The sequence below is a fragment of the Tinamus guttatus genome, unplaced genomic scaffold (genome assembly GCF_059628265.1).
Source record: "Tinamus guttatus ecotype Peru unplaced genomic scaffold, ASM5962826v1 Tinamus_guttatus_pri_ptg000213l, whole genome shotgun sequence".
Taxonomy (NCBI): Eukaryota; Metazoa; Chordata; class Aves; order Tinamiformes; family Tinamidae; genus Tinamus; species Tinamus guttatus.
This window is the reverse complement of record NW_028288747.1, coordinates 10,515,081-10,532,543: the sequence shown is the minus strand read 5'-3', so window position 1 is coordinate 10,532,543 and position 17,463 is coordinate 10,515,081. Positions and strand designations below refer to the sequence as shown.

The following is a 17,463-nucleotide window of genomic DNA, read 5'->3' as shown; positions in this document are numbered from 1 at the left end:
ATATGACATCAAATGTTACAAAATTTCTGCTCCATGGTGCAGTGCAGTGCAGATTGAGGCAGATTTCAATGACTTTATGAGCAAGAAAGAGACTTCATTTCTTAGCACGGTTGTGTTCAAGACTCCTACTAACCTCCAAAGTCAACAGTAGCTCAGAGTATACAGTTAATAATAATTAGGCAAAAAGTGCCCTAATTATGCTCTCTGTCCTTCAACTAATTGGAGACATTACCATGACTAATAAATCCCTGAGCCCAAGTGACTAATGACTGAATAAGTCTTTTCAACATTAGGCAACATGCTCATCTTCAGACATTAATATCATAGGTCTTTGTTCTACTTCAAATATAAGGGAAAAAAACAATCAGATGAGCTTTAAAATGCAATTAACATCTGTCAGGTTATGCAATGAAGTGAAAAAAATGGATATAGTGAGAGTGCTCCCAGTGCCATTTGCATCATGCACATTATTAAATACTACATGTGCAATTCCATGTACGCTATAAACTCAACAGAAGTAAGAATCCCACTCTCAGGCTCCTATTCCCACCCAATTGAAGAGACCAATCCCAGATTTGCTGTTCTGTGAGTGAAGTGATTTTTCAGCTAAAATACACGCAGACAAGGGGAGGGAGTCAGTGCTTCATATTCCAGAAGAAAGTAGCTATACAGACCAAGAGTCACATCTGCTCCCAACAGGCGCTGCCTTCGGGAGACTGCATCATGACAGAGCACTACACACAACGGAAATTGGTCACAACATGATCATTCCAAGAATAAGGTTCACAAAAGTTAAAAAACATAGAAGACTCCACAAGCAATAACTGTGCTCTCCTGATTCTTACGCCTAAGGGTCCCGGGCAGCCCATACACTTTTGCCACAAGATACACAAGAAGATAACGGAGCACTAAACATGCCTTAGGACAGCTGCTAGTCACCGCCTGGGCTGCCCTGCATATTACATTTAGGTAGTATAATACCGTTTAACCTCTCTTTTCTAGTACATTTTTTAAAGTACAGGTTTTTAAATCTGGAACAACATGACAACATTTTCCAAATTGCAAACATGGGAGGTGTTAGTAATGATACAATTTGAAAAGTGTTCCTCCCTCCCCCAGTTGATGCACTTAATGAGACAATGCTTCATAACTCAGGCCAGACACCATTTTCAGGAAAGCAACTGCTTCCAACTAGTCAGGCACCTAACTACACATTGTTCTATTCCAGAATACACTATATGCAAAAGTGTATTTGGTGGCCTGCCAGTCAGAGTTCAGATGTTGGATGACCTAACCAAACCGTATGCATTAAAAAAAGAAAAAAAAAGCATTGCTGGAAAAAAAAAAAAAATCAAAATATGGGCACTAACATCCACATCAGTTTATTTTTAAAGAAGCTGGTGGTGATTGCAATTCTGAAGCTTAAAAAGGACTTTCTTAAAAATGTGTTATGTGAATATCTAGGCAAAGGACTAGGTATAAATGAAACTCTGGACTCTAGAAGGATGGCAAGTTTAAGCAGTGCCTAAGGCAAAAGAGACCATTACAGAAAGTAAAATGTGATTTCATTATTCTTATGTGGCCTTTTTAAAATACATAATTTAAATATTTTATTTGGCCACCTTAAGGTAAACAAGGACCCCAAACAGACTTGCAGTATCCTTCACGATTTGATCCTGAACAAATCCTGTATCCTTCAGGATTGGAAGTCTTAAACATACACAAACATTATTTATTTTCAGAAATAGCAGTAGCAGCAGGTCCAAATAGTCATAAATATAAGAACAGGATAAAAAAATGAATATTTTCTCCAAAAATTTTCTTAAAGGCTTTCTCTCACTGCTAACTATCAATACTGGATAGTTTAGACATCTCTCAAGATTCAGCTCCCAAAGTTGATGACTGACATCTCACTTATTTTCCTTTAACATCAGTCCAGTGGAATTTCTGAAGAAGTGAATTCTCTTTTGCTTTTCATCATCATTAGTTTCTTTACTGGTAAACTTTATTGATAGAAGAAAATTTCTAGAAAAATACTGTAATTACAAGCAAAAAAATGACCCTTACTTTAAAGAATGATTAAAAAGAGGTGCTTAAAAGTACACAGTGAGCGCCCAATTAAGAGAAATTCTGTCATTATGATTAGTCTAGTAACATTCTGCATTGCTTTTGTCATCATCTCCATTATTCTGTTTACAGTGTTGAGAAGGTGCAAGCCAAATGTCTCCATTCTGCTTGGTTCAGGATCAGATTTCATGGACAAACTCATACTAAAAAACATTTGAGGCCACCTTTTGCCTTCAATATTGTCAGGTTTTTATTAGCCCCAATCTTTATGAATTTGTCTTCAGTTAAAAATTCACCTTTAAATTCATCTACTGAAAATACATGTCTAGAAAGTGTCACTTGCCCTCTCTAATCACGTGGGATATACAGTTGTTGTGTTGACATTGTGTTCCCAAACCTTCATCCTTCCTAAACTGGCTAGGGACTTGTGACAAAACCAAAATTTCAAAAATCAAACCCAAAAAGCCTTCCCTCCCACCTCCTTATTATCTCTAGTTTTTGTTTCCTTAATTATTCTCTCTCTCTTTTTTTTCCTTTTTTTTTTTTTCTTTTTCTTTTTTTCTTTAAACACGCCTACCACATACCCTTTGGCCAATTCTTTTTCTGGACATGCATGCTATCTTGTCCTCCCCTCCTTTCATACTCCTATTTATTCTCTTATTTCTCTGGTTATTCATAATTGCCACCCTATTTCCCCTTTCCCATCTCCTTCCCCGTTTTCTACTAAAAGGATGAATCTGGACTTTAAGCCAAGCAAAATTACCAGTGAAGAATGCAAAAAGAAAAATCCAAAGATATCCTTACTGTATAAAAAGAAACAAGAGATTTTTAGGATAAACTACACCAGAAAGTTCATTTAGCTCATTAAATAAGCAAAGCATTGTGTTAAAAAAAAACCTGAGCAATCACAGTCCTAGCAGAACAAAAGCAGGTATCTCATCTATTCATTCCTTGTAATGAAAAGTGTTGCCTACATACTTTAGTGTTTAGAGTATCAGACCTGTGGTATCTTAATGCGTATCACAAGCATCAGGTGATCAAGCTCTTTTGAGTCATTACAGCTTTGAAGTACATCTCTAAAAGATATGAAACATTTTCTCCCACACACAATAACTTCAGTACAATTAATTTTAGTCACAGTAAGACCTTCAGCTGAAAGCCTTATCACATTGCTTATAAAATGAGCTTCAATACGTCTGTGATACTAATATAACAAACCCAGAACAATACGGCCAGACTTAACTCCAAGCATTTAACAAAGGCATAACCTGACTGCAAAGAACAAACACAGAAATGTGAATTTTTGAACTTAGAACAAGAGGTTTTGCTAAAGCTAACTTGTCACATAAGAATAGTTTTGTTCTGAGATCAACACAAATTGCTCTCCTCCCATGTTACCTTTAGATGATACTATGTATTATTTGAAATGGCACCAGGTCAAATTTGCTCTTATTAATTCACACGGCCTGAAAGTTCTCATGAAAATTATAATTTGGACCTAAAGCACTGCAGCTACTGCTTATCAATTTCCACCAGTTCTCTCACAAAATACATAGTTATTGTCTCTCCTTGAAAGTTCATCCAAATATTGATAGGCTAAAATTATTTTAATAGCTGTCTCTACTCCAACCAACTGAACAGTCCAGAAATCAATTGAAAATTTTCCTCACGTCTGTCTGTTCATGTACAGGTAATTCTCTATGCCTGTTCAGAACTGCTCGATTCTCAAACATATTCAGCTTCCTTAATAGAGTGATCTCACCTTGACCACCTCATTAAAAAAGCTCTTTACTATCACGTGTAGTCACAAAAGTTTTTTTCCTAGTTTTGTTGATCTGTTAGGGACAACTACCCGTTTCTGCATCCATTTCCTCTAACGTACAATAGGGAACAAGAACCCTGCACAACTAGGAGAGCAAACCATGCCGGAAGAGTTATCTAACTCCTACCTTTTTCATAGAATCATGTACTTTACAAGGGACCTTGGCAATTCAACTTCTTCTCAAAGCAGAGCCAACACTGAATTCAGACCAGGGTGTTTACAGCATAGTCCGTTTGAGCCTTAGTAACCTCCAAGGACAAGCAGTGCACAAGCACATACCACAGCTGGCTCCTCAGCTGAATTACCAGCACAATGATTTATTTTTTCTTTAAAACTAGATGGGGCTTCTTTTGTTTCCATTCATGACCATTCTCCTATTCTTCCAGCTTGCACCTCAGTAAAGAGCCTGGTCTTTTCAATCACTTCCCTGTAAGTACTGAGGGGTTGCAGTTGGTTGCCCCTCAAAGCCATCCCTTCTTCAGCCTGGACAAGCCCAGGCTGCCCTTCAGCCAGTGCTTGGAGCAAGTGCTCCACACCTAGGCATCCTGGTGACTCTCCAACAAGTCACATCTATTCCATGCAACATTGTAGATGTGGTCTCAGGAGTGCTGAGCAGAGGAGGATAAATCACTTCCCTTGATCTACTCGCTGTGCATCTGTTGGTGCAGTCCAGGAGGTTGTTGGCCCTCTTTGCCACTGGGGCACACATCAGGCCCATGCTCTTTTTACTGCCCATCCCAAATCACAGGTTCTTTTCAGCAGAGCTGGTCCCCAGCCAAGCCATTCCCACCCTATATCATTGCAGGGCTGCTTCCATCACAGGAGCAGCACTTCATATTAATCCTTGCTAAATTTCATAATGTTCCTGCCTTATTATTTCCCAGTCTGTCTAGATCCCTCTAAATGGCAGCCCTGCCCTCAAACATATCAGCTTGATAAAAACAGTATTTCAGCACTAAAAAAAAAAAATGTCTTCAGTGAACGCTATGTTAATATCATTATTATTGGTGCTATATGCATTTCTTGTTCCATTCCAGACAGGAGAGGAAATAGGACACATTTCTCACATCTACTCTTTGCTTACATAAATTATTTTATGTTCTGATTACAGACTTGCAAAGCATTGTGTATGTTTTGTTTTGGCTAACAAAACCAGTGTAGCTTATTGATCATAACACCCACATTTGCAGTGCAAGTAGTCTTCTTCCTTTGTTCTCCAGAAATCATTACTACAGCACCTTAAAGCACTACTTTCCCAAAAAAAAAAAAAAAAAAAAAAAAAAAAAAAAAAAAGGTGTTTGAAAGCACCATTATCTTCAACAAACAGGACCTTGCTTTTTCTAGTACAAACATTTCTAGTGCTATTTGAAAAATCAGTAAGGGCCCTTATGCCAACTATATTTTAATCTTAAAGATCAAGAGAATTTTGCAATTACAAAAATCTTTAGAAAAATATGCACTGATTTTGCTCCAAAAAGTGTCTGCTAAGGAAAGTTTTTCAGCTATTATATGCAACAGAAAATAAAATATATCAGGAATACAAAGCAGACCCTAAAAGGCAATATTTCTAACCTGCACTGCCTTGACTGAAATTGAAGTGTATGCACACTCAAATTCCTTTTGGAGACTTATTTCAGATGGATTTGAATGAAAACTAGCAATGTAGATTGGGAAGTCTCCTAAAAGTCTCACTTCCTTCTAAAGTTTTCATCAACCACACACAAATAACACTACTTTCTGAAATCCTACCTTGGTTTTGGGTTTTGGCCAGTCTTTGCAGTCAAGTAACTAAAATGCGAACAGTGACATTCTACAGCTCGACCTGACTAAACAGAGTGGAGATTTAGAGAGCAGAAAAAAAAAGTGTCACCATCCTAATTACAGCATCTAAATAGATATAACTGAAAAGGGACAAATGGTATTAAATAAGGGACAAAATATTCCCAAACAACTAAGGGCAGGATGATGAAGAGCCATTGCCACTTTGGGTACATGTTTGAAACATGCACTAACTACAACACTAACAGATTTCCTGGAAGTTTCAGACTACGATCATCACATGAAGATGTGCACACATAAATCCATGTGACACATGTCAGTGCCCAGTTCAAGAGCCTGCAGATTTCTATCTACACTTGACTGACGAATGGTTAATTATCTTTGAGTTCAGAGCGAACTGATACACCGTTAATGGGTGAAGTGCACTGAATCAAAAAACACTTTCCTGAGTAGAACTAGACCTAAAACAAACCTAACATAAAAATACAGAGAGATCCATTTCCTAAATAAGAAATAGCTACCCTAATTAAATGCCACCTTAGAATCACTACAATAATAATCAAATTGTAAAACACTGACTTAGTTAGATTTCAACATTAAAATGTCACCAGGATCTCAAGACATATATGAAATGAAGTTTCCTTTTTGGAGTAGTTTCAGTTATTTAAGCCACTGGTATTCCAACGTACTTCTGTGAACATTCCTACTAACACAACTCATTGCATATTCCCTGAAAAATCTCCATATTACCAGGAATCTACTACAGCCCTTAACAAAAATGCTTATTTTTCCAAATACTTTCAAATTCAGGTACTCACCATGGCAAGTTAAGATTCTTCTCCCACAGGAGGCAAAGAAATAGGTATAGAGCAAAATGTAGCCACAGAATCAAAGACTTTCATCGCACTGTGCACCACAGTTGCATCATATAGGTGAACTCGTCTCAAAATCATCCAAAAGAAAAAAAAAAAAAACACCACGATACAGCTACTATAACCACACAGTGACAACCTGTCCCCAAGAGAAATATGGTGGATAGTGAATAGGTTTTACTGAAATTGTAGAGTAATTTGCTATAAGACAATTATGGTCTAATCCAAAAGTCAATTACATTAATGAATAATTTTACAAAAAGGCAAATGTACTCTGTAAGGGCTAATGATGGTATGTAAAACATGTAATAAAAATCTTTCTGTGAGCAAAATTCTCTCTCCTTCAACAAAATTTATTGTGTAGCAAATATAACATGCATCTTTTACAATGGAAGTACCTTTTTATAGAAGTATCTATAACAAAATTATCTTTCTCCACCTCTTGTCGCAGGACAAGTGAAATTCATGGCTGACAGAATTGTCTCCTGTTGGATGTAACCTGCAGGGGCATTGGTTGGCTTTAAATAAAAAAGCAAGATATTGAGATATGGATCCACAGCTTACTCGAAGGACCTCTGAAAACAATCCTGAATATTGTCTTATGCTGGTGCGATCAAGAATCCTTCCCTCACAAGAAAAATATTGGTGGTATTTAATTTTTAAAAACAGTTCCATAATATGTGGTACTGGACAACAAAATTTTAAAAAGTCATGATTTATAATGACAAAGTTGGCAATCTAAATTAATACTGCAACTTTTCCTACCATAAATTCCACTCAGTTGAATGTTATCCTGAAAGATATATTGGACTATAATATTAAATTAATAAGAAGACAACTTAATCCCTCATGATATACTACCTTAAATAAGAACATTACTATATTATATCAAAGGAATAACAATCAGCCACTTTTTAGACCTCAAATAATTTAATTCAATGGGGATGTGTCTCATTAGCTATTTGTCCGTATGTTTATCTTTCTTCCTGAAAAACATACAAATAAAAATAACAAAAGCATATAAATTTAGGAACAAAGCAAGCCATTCACACTTTACTAGAAATCAGAAATGCGGTGACACTGAAAAGAAATTAAGGATCAAGGCAGAAAGCAAAAAGCACATGAGCAACACTAGAGCAGTACTGGAGCTAATCTCAGAATAAATTACATAAGCAGTATTAAGCAAGAGTAGAGATGTAATATTCAGAGTGTATATGCCATTAGAGAGACTAATATTTGTAGAATCTGTCCATTTTTGAGGTTTGACTTCAAAGAGAATGTTGAAAAAATTGAACAGGTTTACAAAATGTCTAAACAAATAATTCAATATTTGCCGAAGATATTTACGTAAGTCAATTTACTTACCCGAGAAAAAATGTAAGCCATAATCAACTTGCCTCTAAAGTATATATACCAAGGAAATATTTCCAACAGTAGAAGGTATGACAATATAGGGTAAATCCAATTCAATGGAAAATTCTAGTCTGCACAGAATATCTTGGATTGTGACACACTTGTGTAAAACTTTCACTGGGACTAGAACATCCACTCCATAGCAACTGCCAGGCATATAACTGAGTGGCAGCCTCTCTTTTGGGGGAGATGAAGAGCTTTTCTGAGCAAAGAGCTAATCTACAATATATCATGAAAAAATATATTAGAAAGAGAAAGACAGTAGAACACTTTCTGACTAAGATATTGATTTCTTTAAGTTTTTTTTTTTTCAGGATTATTTTAAGGTGCTCTGAGTTTTATTCCAAGAAAGACCCAACAGAAGCCTACTGGACAAGGAAGAGCTTTGATGACTTGTTTCTATTGAAGACCGACTTGTATAACAGGCTGATATCTACCCAGAGAGGTGGTACTGGTTAAAAAAAAATGGCTTCTTCTGCCAGCAAAAACACACTTCCAATAGCTGGAAGCTAAAACCTCAAGCTAGAAATAAGGCAAAATACTTAGCTATAGAAGCAGCTTTGGATTCCTCCTCAGTAAATACTCACAGAGGCACTTACAAACCGGAGTTCTACACTTTTTTTTTTTATTCTGATGTCAGGCTGGATTATCACAACAAATACTACAGACTTGAAGATCTACAAATGAAAGCATATTTTAGAAATTATTTCTTTTAATCTTTGTCATATCACTGATATTAACCTCTCTTTCAAAGCAAGATCCCTTCTGCTCGACTCCTGATGACACTTCTAGACTCTTCAGGCCTCTGTACTAATTCAGTGTTGTCACGTAACTTGTTTTTTTTGATTTAGATTATATCAGGATACTGCAAAGGCCAGTAGGCCCTTGGACTCATGACACTATCTTCAGACTATGTAAAACTCACTATGAAAACTTCAGTGTCATCTTCAGAGTAGTTCAACTGCATCTGAATTTCACCTCCTTACAAATTGTTACCATTAACTGAAACTGTTAAGAAGCAAATATTAGAGTTGCTGTCATCCACCACACTTTGAAAGGTGCCTGTCAGCACTACAAACTGCCATTTAAAATCAACACTTCTGTCACTTATTACTAAGTATTTTAAGTTTTGTTTTTTTTTTTTTTAACCTAAGTACACACTCGATTTAATAGGCAGGGAAGAGACAAGTAGGCAGGTAACTGAAAATCCTGCATACTCTTCATTCATAGGTCTTGCTACAAAAGTGGCTCTTCTCATTTAGGGAGAGCTGTTTCTTTGCTCATCTCTATCGAATTCAACATGTGCAACTTTTCTACATATAATAGAACAAATTTGGGCAATTCACCTTCCAGGCAACAGTACAGCTGCCAAGGTACTCAATTCTTCCCATTTAAGTAGTCCCACCTCCTGAATATGGAAACTAGCTGTTGCATTTTGTTCGTTGTATTATATTCATCTTATATTCAGACTACTCGACTCTTCAGCTTCAGACAGAAAGCCCTGGCCCCTCCTACCGCAGCTAACTTCTGCTGTGGCCACACATTTGTATTCATGAAAAAGCGTGACCAAAGTCAGTGAGCACTTGCCTATACCCTCTTCTGCCTGGCTCAGAGAGACCAGAACTGGCTGCAAGGTGTTCTTTTTTTACAAGAGATACTTTTAACAAACAGAAAGTTTTAGAAACAATTCAAAATGTAATTTGTTATGAGCACCTTCTCTTTACGTTTGCTATAATTTGAAAACTTCCTTTATAACCATTTTAAGTAAAGAGAATGACGTACAAACAATAGAAGTACTTCTCAATATTTAACTATACCTAGCTAAACTGTAATACTAACAGTATAAAACATTAATAAACTATTAATAAAATAAGCTCCTTTTAAAACAATTGAGGCTGTTAAAATGACAAAGATTCTTCACCATCACATCATGAATGAAGCATGTGAGAGTGATGATAAAAACGAAAAAAAAAAAAAAACACAAATGTTCATATGAAACACTAAATCACTATTATCAAGCCTTAATAAATACATGCTTTTATGACTTTGACTCTAGAATTTATATGACAAAAACATAGGCTGTATTATGTATTTTCCTAAGAGATACTTTGAAATGGAAAAGAAAATATGACTTAACATTAATATCTGCTGATAGTTAGAGCATTTATAACTTTTTTAAACCACTGGGCTAAAAACTTACGAGAACAAACTGTAAAATTAAACTTACAACATATTGCTGACCATTGGAGCCATTGGAGGCTGACCAACATATTATTTAAAGGTAGCATAAATTCAAAAAAATACTACAATTGTGTTACATTTCAACATATTTAGCTTACTAATAATTATTAACTATATTGTCAACTGTCTCCCTATGAAATAGCTGGTTATTTGTGCTCATTAAGAATAATGAGTTTCCTGAAATTTCGGATTCCAGTGAGTGTTGGGGAACTATTCTTTTCCTAGAAGCTCCTACTGAACTGTCCATAGCCTTAATTCTGACACAGATGAGAATTGTGTAGTTCCAGCAAGTACACAGGAGATTAAGGTCTGTCTGTGGCATGTGAGTGCAGAACTAGGGGAAAACAAGCGTTTTATGGACTTTTACGCAGCTTCCAACAGCACCAAGTTCCTTTGCTGCAAGATTTTTGGGCTGCTGTTACGCTACAGCTTTGTGGCAGTACACTAAAAGGGCTGAACTCTTGGTTGGAGTCAACTTTTAATTTGTTTCTTTAGCTTCAGTTCCACTCTACAGCTAAAGTAACTTTTACTCACAGTCAGGACAAAACAGGTTCTGCATATACGCATACTGGAAGCTGTGCAATTTAAAACATTTTAAAACTGTTGGTTGCAAGAAGAGTTGGCTCCCACAGGACATTTTTGGAAAAACAACTAGAATTGGCACAGCCTGGTCTGCTCTTGAAAAGAGCATTACTTCCCTGTGCTTTAATATGAACTTCAAAGGAAAGTTCATATTTCTGAACTTTGGCTGAAAGTTTGGCTGAAAAAATATCCTAAAAGGCTGAAAAATAATGTTTCTCTCCTACGTAGTGGCAGGCTGCTAAAGGGCTCTAGAGCTCCACAGTTCCAGGGCTCTCTGCAAACATCACTGAGTTGTAAGAATTACACACCAGAGAACCAGGATCTGAAAAGCATGCCCATTTGTGGTCACTTAAAAATAATAATAAAGAAAACAGAGCAAAAGAGAGAGGAAGAAAAAAAATATCTCAAAACCCATCATTTTCCCATGTAGTCTCAGCAAGTCTAAAAATAGTTGATTCAGATACATGGTTATATACACTGAAGGCTCCATTTTTATCTAAGATGTTCGGAAGCATAAAATAAAAATAAATAAATAAATAAGCATAAAAGTTACCCCTTTCTCCCACAGATGACTTCTTATCAACTTTTTTTTTTTAAATAAATGCTACCTTAATAGCATCTATATATAATAATGAAATCTATACCTACACCCCTAAAAACAACCATACTTTGACAAAAGGAAAAACATTTAATTTGTAACTTTCTTTCTAGATGTAAGGGAGGAGGAGTAACTAAGGCTTTCACTGACAAATTAGCATGCATATTCTTTCCTCTGAAAACACTCGGTAATTTCTTTCATACCTGAGGTACAATATGTTCATTAGGAAACATTCTGAGGATGCACAGCTGCACTGGCATAATTTCTATCAATGCTTTTGGAAAAAAAAAATATTACCATAATATGCTGAGATTTTAAAAGACACAGATTAAGACAAGCATAATCAGTAGTGTTTCTAACTGGGATAGCGCAGCAGCCCTCTGAGGCTGAGAGATGAGCCGAGATCAACACGCTTCACACAGACTGATAAATGATCACTCAGTGCAGGGGGCAGGGGGGAGGGTCCTACATGCAAATGAAGTTTTTTTTTAATGTTTAATGGGATTTTTACCACTTCCCATACTACACATCTGCTATATTCTCCTGGAATGATAATTTCGGTTACTGTTAGAAAGGAAGCCAGCTCCCCCTTCAACACTGCCGGGTGAATGCTCTCAAAGTATAACCAGTGGAATGGGGCATATTACCTGTGAATTATTAAAAGATGAAAGACTGGCTCGCTTTTTATTACACATTGACGGACCTACTAAGGCAGTACCAAACTGTACATTCGGAGCTCTTGGGATCGGTTCGGTAACTTCCTCCAAAGGGATATCCTAATGATCCCCACGGACTTCGGCAGCCCCTTGGCTCCCTTCCCTCTCAGCCCCTCACTCCGGCTCTGCGGAGCACGGCGGAAAAGTGAAAACGCGCCGAGGCGCTCGGAGTAACTCCGAGCCCAGGGCAGCTCCCGAGCTACCTGCGAAGCGGCTGCCGGAGCCGGGGCTGCCCTTCCCGCGGAGGCTGCTCCCGCGGAGGCCGCTCCCGCGGAGGCCAGCGCAGCGCCCCGGCTCGCGCGCGAGCGGCGGATGCCGCCGCTACCGGGACGGTCCCTCCGCGCAGCCCGCGCCCCCGCGCAGCGCAGGGGTGAGAGCCCCCCGCGCCCGAGCGCCGCGGGGCTGCGCGGCACGAAGTTTCACTGCGCGGGGACCGGGCGATTTCTTTTTTTCCCCCTTTTTTTTTTTTAAGTTTCCCAGCGAACCCCGCCGCACTCACCCGCTGCCCAGGCGCACAGTGAGCAGCAGCAGCAGCAGCCGGGCCCCGCGGCAGCGGCGGCTCCGGAGGGGCGCGGGGCCCCCCCACGGGTCCATGCGCTCGCTCTGCGCCCACTTTCCTCCGGCGAGGCTGGGGAATAGCGACCCTGCCGGTCCCACCGTGTCCCCTCGGCGCGCGGGAGGCAGCGGGAGGGGAGGGGAAGGGAGGAATAAATAAATAAATAAATAAATAAGACACCCAAACAGGTAGGAACCCGCTCGGCAAGGACCGCGCTGCTGGGCCAATAGGCTCATCAGGTTGCTCCATAAATTATCCTAAAAACGGCCGGGCGAATCAAGGCTTAGCGGAGGAGGAGCCTCGCTTACTAGAAGCGAAACATGCTTGGGAGAAAGGGCGGCATTTATTTGTGTGTGTGGTTTTTTTTTTTCCTCCCTCTCCGAAGAGGAAAATAAAATGGGGATCTCATATACATACATATATATATATATATATATATATATATGTATGTATGTATGTATGTATGTATGTGCAAAGCCGCTCGTGTGTGTATATATGTGTATATATAATACAGAGGCTCCTCCGAAGGCAGCTCGCAGCTGCGGCCACCGCGAGTGCGGAGGGGCCGCGCGGGGGCCGCGCACGCGGCCGCGCTGGGGGGCGGCCCCGGCGCGGAGGAGCCGGCGGCAGCCGCGGCGGAGCCGGCGGCAGCAGCGCTTCCCTGCGCGCCGCTCCGCCGCCGCGCAGCCTCCGCTCAGCCTCCGCGCAGGAGCGGCGCGAGCGCCGGCGGCCGCGCAGAGGGGCGGGCGGTGCGCGCCCTGCAGCGCCTCGCCGGTCCCGCCCCCGCGGCCGCGCAAGCGAAATGTTAAAAAATATGTGCACATACATACATACATATATATATATATATATATAAATTCCCTCGGCTTTTTCCAAGCGCTTCACTCAGCGCTCGAGTAAGGTCATTTCCTGCTGCCCTTTGCGGGAGGCACCTGAGCCTGTCCCCACCCGGCGCCTGCCCCGCTGGCTGCTCTCCAAGGGGCAGCTCGGGAGTAACAGGCTGCACCAGGTCATCGGCAGGAGGAATAACCATTTTATCATCATCATCGTCATCATTATCCTCCGGGACAATCCGAACTGCACTGCAGTTTAAATACTCTCCCAATCAGTGGTTGTTATCGTGAAAGATTGTTTTGGGTTCTCCTGCATCTTTATGTGTCATCATTTGATTATTAATAGAATACACAGCTTACGGCTGCTTTAATGGTTAAAAAAAAAATCACCATGCTTCGGAGAGCTGCAGTGCATTAAGTGAAAATTCAGCGACTTGAAAATTAATAGCCAGTCCTCGGGGTACTGGCAGAAGGTAAAGGCACATATTACTGTGTGACCCAAGGTCTCGTTATTGGTGGATTAACACAGCAGGCAGCGTCCTAGCGTGATGACAGAGGCACGAGCTCAGGGGGGAGAACGCGCATTTATTAGAGAGTAAGGAGAGAAGCAGCTCTGCCGCGGCGGCTGCTAGCACTGGCTCCAAGGGGCGGCTTTGCTGTCCCCCTTCAGCACCAAGCAAACGGCCTGTCTCCGAGTGCCTTCCTTCTGGGAGTCCTTGTGCTCTGGAAGTAGCCAAGCTCCTTAGGGTCACTGTGGATCTGTCTATCAGATTGACTACATTTTGCAAAATACGCAAGGAAGTCATCGTGTGTCTTTGCATTCTATGGATATGGAACCACTAAGGCTCTTGCTAATTCATCAAATTTTATCTTTGTCATTAAAATAGATCACATAGTGTGACTATTGAGGAAGTTTGACATAAGAAGTTCAAGATACTTGCAGCATCATAAGGCAACTTCTTTCTCCTGGAGCAGCCTGGAACATAATTTAAAACACTGGTAATTTCGCCCGTGTAGGAGGCCCAGCAGCTTGCTAGCACTGTATAAGGTGGAGGATTACAGCTAAAATGGCACATAGCAGCATGAACAGTGAGCACATAAAATAAACATAGGCTTGGAAGAGGTTTCATTTTCATCTGGTTTCTGGCCTTGGGATGCTATATAAAGGTGCCATTAAAAGAACTGAACATAAAATCAACACCAATAATATTACTCAAATGGTACAAATGGTATCTTCTACATCTGCTACCATGACAGACTGCTTCCAGATAACACTAAAATTGCCTTTTTTTTTTCCTTCAATGTAAACAGCAGAAATTAATCTTAGAAAGAAGAGAATGTTGTATGAGTAAGTAAAGTATTTTATGAAATTCAGGTATAAAAATTTGAAGAGGAAACAAAAATAATGTAAAAAATTCTTTAAGCTTATCAGAAAAAAGAAACTTGCGGGAGCAGGGGGAGGGTTTCTGGAAATGCAGGAAACAAAAGCAGTAGTCATGGAAAATTGCAAAAGGGGAGAGAAGATATTGAAGGAGGGCTGAGGAGGTTACCTTAACACTGATGAGCATCAACACAAAGAGATGCTGAAGCTCAATAATAAACTAAGGAAAGATGAGTTACCAAAGCTGACTGGTGCTAATCAACCACGTCATATTGGAGCAGCTGACAAAAACAATATTTAAGTTCTCGGTAAAATCATCATCTCCAGCTGAGAGTGGGTGGGCTGCACCCTTACCTTTACAAAAAGAGAAAGGGGTCAGCAGTGGAAATTCAGGCCTAATAAACATTACTTCAGGAAAAGCAGCATTAACGCAAAAGTAAAACTGTAGGATTCAGATCATTATTATTAGAGACACCATTCAGAATGGATTCTGCAAAGGAAAACCAATGTCTCTCTAATCTAACTCCTTCAGTCATTTTTAATGAATCTGTGAATAGAAGAAGAGTGCTGCATAATTTAAGATCTTTCAAAAACTTCTTAAGTCTAACGGTTAATTGCTAAAGGAGCTGTATAGCTAATAGGCAAGCAGGACAGCAATGCCATCTTCTAGAAACTGCGTGGACTACCATCAGAATTGTCAGCTTGCATGGGGGTTGGGATAATTTTATTTAATTGATTTCTTTTTGAAGTAATTGTTTTAGGGACAAGAAATAGCAAAGTTTGCAAACTGTAGTTTTAGTTGAGACTCCGTAAAAATTAAAGGATATTGATAAGTTCATCAGAACTAAGAAAAGTAACTGTAAAATGGGAAGTGATGTCATGTTGGCAAATACCTTGTGGTCTACTGATTTTCCAGAAAAAGCAAGCTAGCTCAAGGATTTAATTTAGTAATGATTTCATACCTAGGTATGAAACTGCAATCCAGCTCTTCGCTCTGCTGCTACTTAATACCACAAAGTCAAGAGGAAACACATATTTTTAACTCTTTATTTTCTGCAGGACTGTAATGCAGCGCCCTTACAGGCATTCAGAAGAGCACGTGCATCTGAGCAATCCTGCCTGAGCTCATCTGAAACCTTTCTCCACCTTCAGTCTTTGCAGACTGTGATAAAATAGGATAAGGCTCCTCACAATGAAATGTAATAGTCCTTTAAAACCACAGTCAGGGCAAGTGGCCCCTTTCCCAACTTTTAGAAAGAATGAAAATTGATGTGGATTCCATGCAAAGACACCTAATTTTCTGGCATTGTAAAAGGAGTAAAGACACTTTGCACAAGTTTATAATTTCCAGTCTGCATGCCACCTATTCAACTCTTAGGTGCCTACAGTTTATAATGTTTTTAAAATGAGTCAAGAAAGATTTTTTCATGCTTAAAGCCCAAGTCAAAATAGAAGGAAGAAAGTAAAAAGAAAAATAGTTAATACCCCTGTATTTTGCACCAGGGAACCTTCTCCCTCGAACTGAAAAGCATTTTGGCCCTTTGAAATGTAATTGTTGAAGATCACAGCAGAACCTAAAAACACCTGTATGTAATGGTCTGTAGCTGACATCACACATCTGCAGTATTTCTCTGGGACTTTTGATGGGAAAGTGTGAAACTTGATGGCAGGTTTGAGTACCTACATACCATTCCAGTGCATAAAGATTTTTGAAAAATCTAGCCCGGATGGGCTGGCATCTTCATTCATTGTGCTTGAGGAAAGTTAGTGGTCCTTATTGCTGCAGGATATGTAAGGAGCAATAATCCTCCTGAATTATCCTTCAGTGCCAAGAGAGGGAAGAGAAAAGATTACCATGTTATATTCTCAACCTGCAAATATACATATATATGCACAATAGCTCGGGTACTATTGCAACACATTCCTGGTGAAGTTACATATGCAAATCCTAACTGTGAATGTACAAAGCAATTTTCCAAGGGTATGCACATATGATTTATACAACTTAAGTACATCTTCTCAAATTTAGGTAAGCACAAATGCAAGTGCACTGTCACATGCATTGTATTTTGAAACTGCAGCCCATAGATAAAAAATAGAACACATGAAGAGTTGGGTTCTTCTTAATTAAATTCAGAAAAAAAAAGTAGGTTCAAATACGCAATAAGACTCACCAGCTTTATCCTACTTGGATGTTTACTCTTTATTAAAGTTCTGGGTAGAGATTATAAACAGCACAGTAGCCTACCGTTACAATAGCTATAGAAAACATTTAAAGAAGAGAGAAAATAAACACAAATACTTTGGCACTCGCTTTTTAAAATATACCCTCAAAGATGAGGTTGGTGGATATCCAAGAAAGGGGAATAGCAAGATGCAGAAACATTACTTCAGCACAGCTTTCATAGTATGATTAAAACGGCAAAATAATTGCATTCAATGAAACAGTCAACATCTTAATAGAAAATAAATTATAAAACTCTCACTTCCCATAGCTAAATACCATTTTAATTAAGATTTCATCTCCGATACATTGATTTAACGGCTCACTCACTTATGTTATTCATTAAAATGATTACTAACAGTATGACTTTAGCAGCACT

General features: G+C 39.2%; 1 protein-coding gene across 3 annotated transcripts in view; it reads right to left on the bottom strand.

The window, feature by feature from the left end:
- GABRG1 (gamma-aminobutyric acid type A receptor subunit gamma1) overlaps nucleotides 1-12,784 on the bottom strand; it is a 48,143-nt gene extending 35,359 nt beyond the window's left edge. Inside the window, exon 1 of one of the 3 annotated variants that reach the window (XM_088524734.1) lies at nucleotides 12,590-12,784. In XM_088524734.1, coding sequence (XP_088380860.1) covers nucleotides 12,590-12,684 — 95 coding nt within the window. In that variant the 5' untranslated portion in view covers nucleotides 12,685-12,784. The remainder of the gene's footprint in view (nucleotides 1-12,589) is intronic. The other 2 variants (XM_088524737.1, XM_088524735.1) reach the window with 2 other exon arrangements.
- Nucleotides 12,785-17,463: the final 4,679 nt, after the last annotated feature.